Source organism: Phalacrocorax aristotelis, chromosome Z (assembly GCF_949628215.1).
Source record: "Phalacrocorax aristotelis chromosome Z, bGulAri2.1, whole genome shotgun sequence".
NCBI lineage: Eukaryota > Metazoa > Chordata > Aves > Suliformes > Phalacrocoracidae > Phalacrocorax > Phalacrocorax aristotelis.
Window position 1 is genome coordinate 37835383 of NC_134311.1, and position 10342 is coordinate 37845724.

The following is a 10342-nucleotide window of genomic DNA, read 5'->3' on the forward strand; positions in this document are numbered from 1 at the left end:
GTCTTCTTTTGGTAATGTGCTGAAGATGAAAAGCACCTTAGAAAAAGGCGGCTGTTCTAGCCCATTCTCAGTCTTTCGTGCTGAGGTTCATTCAGCAGACAGGTGACTGAAGAGTGATGGTTGGAAGCATCCTGCGGAAGTACAAGAAGGTAAAGCCCTTTATGCCTGCAAGGTAGACTGTGAATGAAGAAGGTGATGTTGGCTGCATCCATTCACAAGCATCGCCTCTCCATGCGTACATTATTTATTACTGACTTCAGCTTCAGGCTGAGAGTAGATGGAAGCCCCTCCCATCCCTAAGCTGGCACTTTTTAGTTGAGGATGGGTGCCCAAGTTGCACAAACTGTGTGTGAAAGATTTTGTGTAGCTAAAGAACTTTTTATACACATGCTATCTTCGTATCTGAGGTAGAAGTACTGTGCCTCGTTAAAGGGTAGTGGCATAATTACATATGTAAAAAAGAAAAACATCTGTGCATTTGCCATCAGGCTCTTTCGAACAGCTAAGCTCACAATGGGGTACCCAACGTAGATGTGGTGATGAGATGTGACATGCTGCTCGTGCTCAGACTTTGTAAATACACGTGAACACAGGTTTGAAGTATTAGAGGCAACAAAGAATTGGAACTTGTTTTTCTCCTGGCATAGCCGTCATCCAAGCTGGAGCAATGGGATTAGCCTTCCCGGGCCAAGGCCATCAGGTTGGCTCACGACCCCGTATTCGCCCCAGCGCACCTCCCCGGGCTGCCACCCGTGCTTTGGCCTGGGCGGTGGCACGTGACCGTGCGCGATGGCAGGCGTCGAGTGAGGGGAGCAGCCGGGCTCCGGCCGGGCTTCGTTCTGGGGGAAAGGGGAGGAAGCCGGCGGGACGAGGGCCCACACGGCGCGTTATCATCCGTGATGGATGGCAGCAGCCGCCGCCCCCGCGCTCTGCAGGCTTCGCCGGGACATTCGTCCCCGCCGCGCCGCTCCGCACACGGGTTCCGCCTGTGGCGACAGCGCTCCCTGTGGAGCGGCCTCGTGCAAGGTTCTTGAAACGCTCGTCTGCGCCACCAGCAATAAACACTCGCCTCCCTTTGCCTGTACTTCCCCGTAGCTGGGGACGGCGGACAAGCGGGCCAAGGGGCGCCTCCCCGCCGCCGCCCCGCGCTGAGGCGAACAAGGGCCACCCGACCCCGCCCGGGCCGAGCGCCGCCGAGCCCTGCGCTTATCTCTGCGTCCAGTCACGGCGCAGCCCCGCCCCTCTCGGGGCCGGGGAAGGGGGCGGAACCCGCTGCCACCGCCGCCTGCCGATCACAGCCCACCGCCCAATAGGGGCGGGCGCCGGGAGCGAACGCTGCGCCGTGGCGTCACGGTGTGACGCCGGCGGCGCTCCATGGCAGAGGGCGGCGGAGTGGGGTGATGGCCTCGTCGGTGGTACGGGCCACGGTGCGCGCCGTCAGCAAGCGCAAGATCCAGGCCACGCGCGCCGCGCTCACCCTGGTCAGTGCCGCCACGCCACGCCACGCCACGCCGCGGATGGGGAGCGCTCGGACCGCCGGCCTTGGGCCTCCCCGCGGCGGGGTGGAGGGTGGGAACCGCGCCACCGGCCCAGCCCGGCCGCCCGCCCGACACCCCGCTCCGGGCGGCGGGGGAAGGCGGCCCCACGGCGGGGGGGCGCCCTGCGTGCCCCTCCTGCGGGGGGAGGGGGGCTTTTTTTGCGCAGTCACCGAAGAAGCGTACTTACTAAAGAAGAAAAAAAAATGGAAATGCGTTTTCGGCCGAAGCTGGCGAGCGGGTTGTTTCCAAGGAGGCTTTGCGTCCTTTTGTTAATCGGGGAAGCGCGCTGGCTGCCGGCGGCAGCGCTGGGGCCCTGCGCTGGCTGCCGGCGGGGGCTGGTGCAGGGGGAAGCGGGGCCCGTTCCCGGCAGGAACGGGCGCAGATTAAGAGCGTGTAGTTCAGTGGCTTTTCAAAGCAGGTAATTCCTGTTCAGTAGTGATTTTGCAACAAATAAAGATGAATAGCGGTAACGAGAAAAGGTTTGCTGCTGCAAGTCAGACTTCTAGTTTGCTTTGCGTGCTTAAGCCTGCTCATGGTAAGAACTTAACGTAAGAAGTAGTGCTTTTCCTTTTTCTCAGCGTCTGAAAAATTTCTGTTACACGCTTACATGTTTATCTGTTTGTGTTGTGGTCTTGCGCTTCTGCAGCAGCTACGTCTGTGCTAACAGTGACTTTGTCTGCGGTAAAGTCACAGTTCGCCTCCAGGTTAGTGGGAGGAGAAAAGTAGGCCAGAAACGTTTCTGTGCCTAATTGATTTTTCTCTGTGATGTGAATGTGACAAAAGTTTCACAAGAGCAGAACTGCTTGATTGGACTGCATGGTGATTTCGGGGGGGGGGGGACGACGACACCCCACAAACACCCTAACATTGAGGACTGAAGTTCTTGAGCTATCTGTTTGCTGGCAGAGTGGTTGAGGAGGGGAGTGAAGAGGCGGTGTGTTCTGCAGGGGTTAGATAGAGCAGTTTTACAGCAGAGTGCCTATCTTCGGATCAGGTGTGAGCTTCAAGTAGAACACAGCCTAGCCAGTACTGGCTGAACGTGGGCGTCGCAGGTCGGAGACAAACGTAAACTGAGAAAATTTGAGTGCACAGAGGTGGAATAGAAATGTTTTCTAGTACAAATGTGCAGCAACATTGCACACTTTAATATGTGGAAGCACTCGCTGCAAATAAACAAAAAAAGCCCATGTCAAATTGATGAACGTGTTTTTGTTTTTTTTCAGACTCCATCAGCTGTTCAGAAGATAAAACTGCTTCTTAAAGATAAACCTGAGCATGTAAGTATAAACAGGGCCAACCTGTAGATCGTGATGAGATGTTAGCTGATGACTGCACAGCATTTCTGGCTAATGTAGTTTGAAATAAGCACTGAGGTGTTCATTAGAGATGTTGGCTGCTTTTTTTGGAGGGGTACGCGTAAGCTTGTTTATATATCGAGCTTCATCTCTTTATAAAATTAAATGCAGAAAATAAGACTGTAATGCCATTTCACTGCACAATTACTTCTGAGACGGATAAAGTTGAAAACATTTTAAGCTTCAAACTATTTTTTAGCTATATTGTAATGAAGTCTTGTAGTATGGCATAGTGGTGACTTCTGATAGGGTAAGAGATCTTATGCTGTTGGTATTAAGACATTGTTCATTAAATTCATGTAGGAATCCCCATTTTGAAGTGTATAGTAATAAAGCTAGATTCATACCCATGGGAAAGCATCTGATTCTTAGTGAACTTGCTAGACAATGTTGTGTTTTTTTTCAGTAATGAGCATTTCTCTAAATAACTGTTTAAGTTTGTCGTCTTCTCTGGGGAGAAACACCCAGAGTCTGTGTTTCTAGCCATTATAAAAACAAACATTAGATTTTCTTCTTCAGAGTAAGTTATTTCGAGAAGAATATTTCTCTTAACTTTCATACAAGGCCTATTGTTTCTTTTGCTTCCTGCACATCTGCAACTAAATAGACTCTTTGTTCTAATGTTTTAAACCATCCTAAGGAAGCCCTAAGCCTGTGGTTTAGCTGGCCAGTCATCCCTTTGCTATAAATGGTGTTCACGTTTTCCAGCCCATTATTTGTCGCAGCTCCTGTAGAGAAAGGTATTTAGTCTGAAAAGATGAAACACTGTTTGTCTGAGAACCCACTTGATAAGTGATATGCTTGGATGCATTTTTATCATAATGTTGATTACAGAGATAGACAATATCATTTTCCTCTCCAGTTATGAATCGTGGGTGTGTGGAAAGTGGTACAGACACTTTGGAAAGATTGTTGTACACAGACGGTTTTCTGTTTCTTTAAAACCTTTTTTCAGTTCTTCACTTACACGGGTGCTCTCTTTGCCAGACTTGTTGGTTACTGTGATGATTATACATGTTGACTAGGTTGGCTTTTAAGGGCAGTTTGAACAGTAAGCAAATAAGAACTTGATTTAAGGAGGGGATTGCTTTTTATGTGAGACTGGCAATAGAGATAATGAGGAAATCAAAGTACATTTTTCAAAACTTTGGTTTGAAGTAAGTTTTCGGATGGTGTCATTACAAAAGTTCTGTGAAAATCTAGTAACTGTCCTTGTCTTGGCCTCACAGCTTCATAACTGTTACTGTCAACAATCTTAATGAAGCGCCTGAATTAGCATCTGAGTAAACTTTAATTTGAAGTCACAAAAATATCAGTCTTTGAAATTTGACCAGGCACCTACAGGAGTGCTGGCAGTTTATTGCTTTAAAATTTTTGGGCTTGATCCACAGTAGCAAACATCTGATGTTTGCTTCTACCTTGGCAGTCAATTTTGTAAAAGAAAAAAAACCTGCTACCTCTTAATCCATTAAGCTGATTCATTTCTGTTTTAAGGTAGTGGAGGATAATACATGTCAGCATTTTGTTGTTCTGCATACTTTATATCTTGGTGTTCCAGAATAGGTTTTTTTAAAAAGTCATTAATGTGGGGTTGTTTTTTTGTTTTGGTTTGGTTTTTTAGGTAGGCGTGAAAGTGGGTGTTCGTACAAGAGGATGCAATGGACTTTCTTACACGTTAGAATATACCAAATCGAAAGGAGACTCTGATGAAGAAGTAGTTCAAGATGGTGAGTTTCTGATGCAGCAGAGCAAACCTCTGTGGTGGTGGGGAAGAATAACTTATTACAGGTTAGAACTTGCTGAAGTGATGAGTTGTAGCAAGAGGCCCTCCTGTTCTGTCAGGGGAATTGTCACCTTAGTTTCTGTTTTGAAGTAACCAGTTAGTTAAAATCTGCAGCTGTGCAGCCTCTGCTTCAGAGGCTACTCCACCAGAATTGTCTAGTCCATCATTCATGTCTTTGGAGGCAGCTGATACTAAATACTTAGAGAAAAATATAGAAAAATGTGTGTATGAAGGAATATTTTATCAACCTACCTAAACCAAGGCTTGGCAAAGTAAAGATTTTATTTGCAAGGGATTTCCACAGTTATTTTCTGTAACTAGTCTTACTGCTCATTGATTTGTAATTTGTTTTTAACCTCTTAATGCTTTTAACCTTAACACTGCTTTGTAACAATGGTTTCTATTATTTTAATTTAAGAGTATTTTAAAAATAGTTTTCATATGCTGGTAAATAAGCTTTCTGCCTGATAATTTCATTAGGCATCCCATGGTAAGTCTGTTGCTAAAGTTCCTGTTGTGGTTCAAGCCCAGCCAGCAGCTAAGCCCCACCTAGCCCACTCTACCCCTCCGCTGGTGGGATGAGGGAGAGAATTGGAATGGTAAAAGTGATAAATCTCGTGGATTGAGATAAAGGCAGTGTGATAGGTAAAGCAAAACAAGGAATTCATTCACCACTTCCCATGGGCAGGCAGGTGTTCGGCCGTCTCCAGGAATGCAGGGCTCCATCGTGCATAACGGTTACTTGGGAAGACAAACACCATCACTCCGAAGGTCCCCCCCTTCCTTCTTCTTCCCCCAGCTTTATATGCTGAGTGTGACATCATATGGTATGGGATATCCCTCTGGTCAGCTGGGGTCAGCTGTCCTGTCTATGTCCCCTCCCAGCTTCTTGTGCACACCCAGTCTGCTCGCTGGCAGGGTGGGGTGAGAAGCAGAAAAGGCCTTGACTCTGTGTAAGCCCTGCTCAGTGACAACAAAGACATCCCTGTATTATCATACTGTTTGCAGCAGGAATCCACAACACAATCCCATACCAGCTACTATGAAGAAAATTGTCTCCAGCCCAGTGAAAACCAGCACAGTTCTATACATTTTTCCAATGTTTATAAAAATTTCTTTAAGCGGTCTTTTTGTCAAATACTGATTTTTGCAGAAGCATAATAGTGTTTGTTTTGGTTTCTGTTCTTTTTCTAAAGGTTCCTAAAATTCCTTTTGTGGGGGTGGTTTTGGGTTTGTTTTTTTTTTTTTCTTTTAGGCATTACTGAACTCACTTATGTCCAGGGATGTTTCAGTTAATTTTGGTGGCAAAGTAAGAGATTAGTGGGATATCACAATTATTTTCTTACAGAAGTTATGCTGCTAGGCAGAGCCCATCTTCCAGCTGTCTTCAAAATACCTGTGACCACCTCATATATTTTATTCTCTTAAACAGAGTTGTAAGACAGGGACTCGCACCTAACTCTGCAGGTGCCTTTTGATTTCAAATTCAGCTGGCTTCTGGAGTTACCTCTTCTGCATGACTCAGACCTGCTCCAGCTGCACAAGGCTGAAAATGCACTTTTCAGAAGGCGTTTTCCTGGTTTGAATCTTAAGGAAGATAAAAGTAGTTTCCCTCAGTGAGGCTGGAGATGTCAAGTTCCAAAGGCTGAACACTGAAACAGTGTTTCAGGTGTGCCTGTGTGCTTCCTGTTTTGTTTTGGTTGCTTCTAGACAGATCTGCAGTGAAGGCTCTCACTTTTATATAGCTCTCTTCTCAGCGAGCTGGTGGCTTTGCATCCTAGCACAAATTTTCTGGCTTTTAGGTAGCAGGTGGCTGCTTTGGGGATCAGGTCCATGAACTCTTCCATGAGGTTTAGCCTTCACTGTCAGTTACTGTCCAAAGTGACCCCAAAAATGTGTACATTCAATTCAGTTACCCGCAGACTTGTGGTAGTAATAAGTTTTCTCTGAATGTCTACTGTGATGAAACAGCTTTCCAGCGATCTCTCATGTAATGTCGTTCTTGTTGCTGTTTATTGATACAATTATTCAATTTTATTATTTCCTAGTCTGTGGACCACTAAAGCAGTCCAGTCACAACCGTAGCTCAGAATTGCAGTTTTGAAGTTCAGTAACTTTCTAGTAACTTTCTTTCTAGTTCCTGAGATGAACTACTAGTGCTTAATCACAAAATGTGATATATGTGGAAGTTCACACACTTGCAGCCTTACAGGATTCAGTATTGCTAAAGGTTAATGTAGACCTAATAGATTTGTTAGAGTGAAAAGTAATCAGTTTGAGAGAGGAATGTTTGGTTTTTCAAGGTTTTGGGGCATCTTGCTGGATGCACAGTTACAGGCTGTAACGCACGGGAATTAAGTACTGAAGCCGAAATTCATCCCCAAGTTCTGCAGATCAGTTCCCTGGTTATCATGTTTCTAAATGCCCCCTTCCCCCCACCCACCCCCCAATACATACATTCATGTGCACGTACAAATAACAGTTCTAGACTGTTGCTGGAGTTTTATAGGTAGAGTAAAAACAGCTGTGAAAGTGCCTCACGTTAGGCCAGGGAAGCCAAGTTTTACTGGTAGTGTTTGTATTTAGCTTCCACTTTACGTCACTGGTCAAAAGAGAATTTAAAGTGAATGATGACTCTGCTGTACGTAATGTTTTTTTTTTTTCCTTTGTCTTCAGGGGTTAGAGTGTTTATTGAGAAGAAGGCACAGCTGACACTTCTAGGAACTGAAATGGACTATGTGGAAGACAAACTGTCCAGTGAATTTGTCTTCAATAATCCAAACATCAAAGGAACATGTGGCTGTGGAGAAAGCTTTAACATCTGAAATCTCAGGACTACTTCTTTGACTTAGAACACCCCAAAACCCTTACTATTGTGGCTTTTGGAAGCAAATGCATTTTCTTCAGGTTTGTAGACTGCTTAAAGTGGATGCCAATAAGAAAAATAAAGTTTAATAATTTTTTAAATGTAATCTAGGTGTTAAGTTCCACCAGTTATGTAGTTATGCTGTAACTTGTGATGAGTTGGGATCCAAAGGTAAGAACAGTAAGTGCTGTAGTAACATCTCTGTACTTTCACATGCCGAGGAAATAAAATCTCACTGTTCTTGTCCTTTGCCATTTTGTTTGTCCACTGTACTCACACTTCCCTGTCCAAAACCCATTTGAAAGAATATACTGCCTATGTGTTCTGCTTTGATTTGGGGGCAGGGAGAACGAACCCAACCCTGTGTATGTGTTTGTTTATAAAGACTTACATACACAGGCACACAGCCCTCAGCTTCAGAGTTCACTATGATTATGTAGGTGCTTGCTTTGTTTTTGTAGTTTTCTGATGCCTTTATCCTTTTATGTGTGGGTTTTCTGGTGATTTTCTCATAAATCTGGGGGAGTCCAGAAAGAAGTTAATGTCATACTATAGTGGTAGGCTACAATAGCACTGCTTGTAGTAATACTTCAAAATGGGCTAACCCAATTTTAATTCTGTTCCTTGTTGAAGTCGAGTCTCTTTTGTACTTAGAAAGTAATTTTCAAGAACACGAAGTATATTCAGGCACTGGAGTACTAAAGCAGGATGCACACAGGCCTTGTTTCTCACATTTCTGGTGTTTATCTTTCTTGATTTAAATTGCAAAGTTGGTAAAACTGCCTCCAGGTTCTGATTCCCGATGTTCACAGAATGTGGTGTCTGTGCACCAAAAGCTATGAGCACTTCTTTTGAGAGAGAAGTCTTGTGTTTTTCATTACTTTTTGCAGTCATGTCTGGTACTAGTTTTGTTACAGCTTGAACTCTGTTTTGTAACTCTGTAGGCACTAGGGTTTTTCACCAAAGCTTATGATAACTTCTATTTAACTTCTGTCTCGTGGTTAACTTGATAACAGGAGAAAAAGCATTTATAATTTAAAACGCTTAGTATTTCATAATTGTAGGCAGTAATGAAAATATTATGTTTATAGGAGGCCAGTTTTTCTTTTGAATTTAAGCTTACTTTCTCCTAATCAGAATTTTGTTTTTGTAAACCAGCATTTTTCAAGCTTATAAAGTCTTCAGCACTTCTTTGCTGGTGCTCAGGCAGAAGTGTAGATGTCCCTCCAGGCCTTCCCAAAAGCAGGCATGAGAGAAGTACCGTTCCATCCTTCCATCTCCATGTTCCCCTCCTTGCCCAGAGGTGACCTGCAGCTAAGCTGCTCACTTGTGCAGAAGAGAAGGTGACATGTCTGCCTGGTCAGCTGCTCGGAGCTGCTGCTGAAAGGGGTGCAAATAAAAAGTAGGGGACAACAGGGGCTGGGATCTTGCAGCCAAGGAGAAGAAGGTGTTGGGGAGGGAGTGAACTGAGGGCATTGCATCCAGAGGTCATGCTGACCTGGACAGTTGTACACACGTGCCTGTCAACAGCTTTGGGAATAGTGATGTGCTGAAAACATAGGATTGCAGCTATGTTTTATTCCCCCTACACATTTTTCCCAGGCCATTTAGGGAAAGGTGTAGAGGGAAGAATAAAAATGAAAAAATAAAAGAATTCTTGATCTGTTTCATGTGGTGCACAGGAGCAGGTGGTCAGAATTTCCACACGTAGTTTAATATTAAATACTTGGGTTTTGGTTGTATACTATATCACCTTTTGATGTAAAAACACTTACTTGCTTGAACAGCCAAGCATTGTACGCAGTTACTTTATATAGTAATATGGCAATTACTGGTAATACACTGGCTAGGTGCATTTATAGTGCTGTAAGCCTTTCAGTCTTGTCAAAAAAAACGCAGTTAATGTTATTTGGCTGCATTAATATGTCTAGAACTCCCAAGTGAAGGGTGGTTCTTCAGATTGCATTTCTCTGCTTCTTGCTAGAGGATAAGACTGGATGTGATAGCATTGGTGGTTGCTGAGGGTGCTAGTACTTAATTATTTAACTTGTTTTGGGGTGTGGGGGAGTTGATTTGAGGTTATTTTAGACCTATAGCATGTATAGCAATCCTTTTCCTGTGGTCTGCGTATATGCATTGAATGAAAATTGCATTTCTGTATGCACATGAAATAATCCTCTAAATTGTCACTTTACTAAGACACCTAACGCACAATGTGTTAAACTTCTGTTAAAGAGCTATTTGCAGTTACATAGGGATGTGATTTTGTTGATCTGTCCATTATAATTTTGTGCAATACTGTATGTACGGTTCTCAGTTATAATAAATATTGCCTGTTGGTAAGCATGACACAGTCCTATCTTGAATGATTCTACTTACAGTAAAAGCAAGCACTGGGCGGGGGGTTGGGGGGGGGACAGGTTTGTATGCTGGGATTGCAAAGTCTATCCAATATTACTGTTACCTGAGCTAGTGTTTCTCTGAAATATTAAACATGTATTAACAGCATTGGAATAGCATGGAAACATTGGTTAAAAAATGAATAAACTATGTACAAAAAGGTATTTATGCATACAGAAGGGTGGGCTGTTAATGCGTGGACTTCCATTACACTCTGACACGCTGTTATCAGGGCAAAAATTCTACCAGTCAAGATCCTTATTTTGAAGACTTCTACATGCCAAAAAGACACTGTGGTGTGCTTTAATGCAGCATAATGATTTTGATGAAAGTAACTGTTAGCATAAAAGGTTTTTACGTGGCTAGGCAATTTGAGGGTCAGACCCGCGGGCATTCCTGG

General features: G+C 44.1%; 1 protein-coding gene across 1 annotated transcript; it reads left to right on the forward strand.

The window, feature by feature from the left end:
• Nucleotides 1-1317: 1317 nt before the first annotated feature.
• Nucleotides 1318-9891, forward strand: ISCA1 (iron-sulfur cluster assembly 1). The gene is made up of 4 exons (XM_075079411.1): nt 1318-1481; nt 2762-2815; nt 4515-4620; nt 7353-9891. Exons 1-4 carry the CDS (start codon nt 1401-1403, stop codon nt 7499-7501), a joined length of 390 nt encoding a protein of 129 aa, XP_074935512.1. The 5' UTR covers nt 1318-1400; the 3' UTR covers nt 7502-9891.
• Nucleotides 9892-10342: the final 451 nt, after the last annotated feature.

Excerpts from the sequence above, each read along its gene's own strand:
- ISCA1 (XM_075079411.1), top strand. The coding sequence starts at position 1,401 with ATGGCCTCGTCGGTGGTACGGGCCACGGTGCGCGCCGTCAGCAAGCGC. Across the intron at positions 1,482-2,761 it reads CGCGCGCCGCGCTCACCCTG|ACTCCATCAGCTGTTCAGAA; the intron begins GTCAGTGCCGCC and ends GTTTTTTTTCAG. Across the intron at positions 2,816-4,514 it reads TTAAAGATAAACCTGAGCAT|GTAGGCGTGAAAGTGGGTGT; the intron begins GTAAGTATAAAC and ends TTGGTTTTTTAG.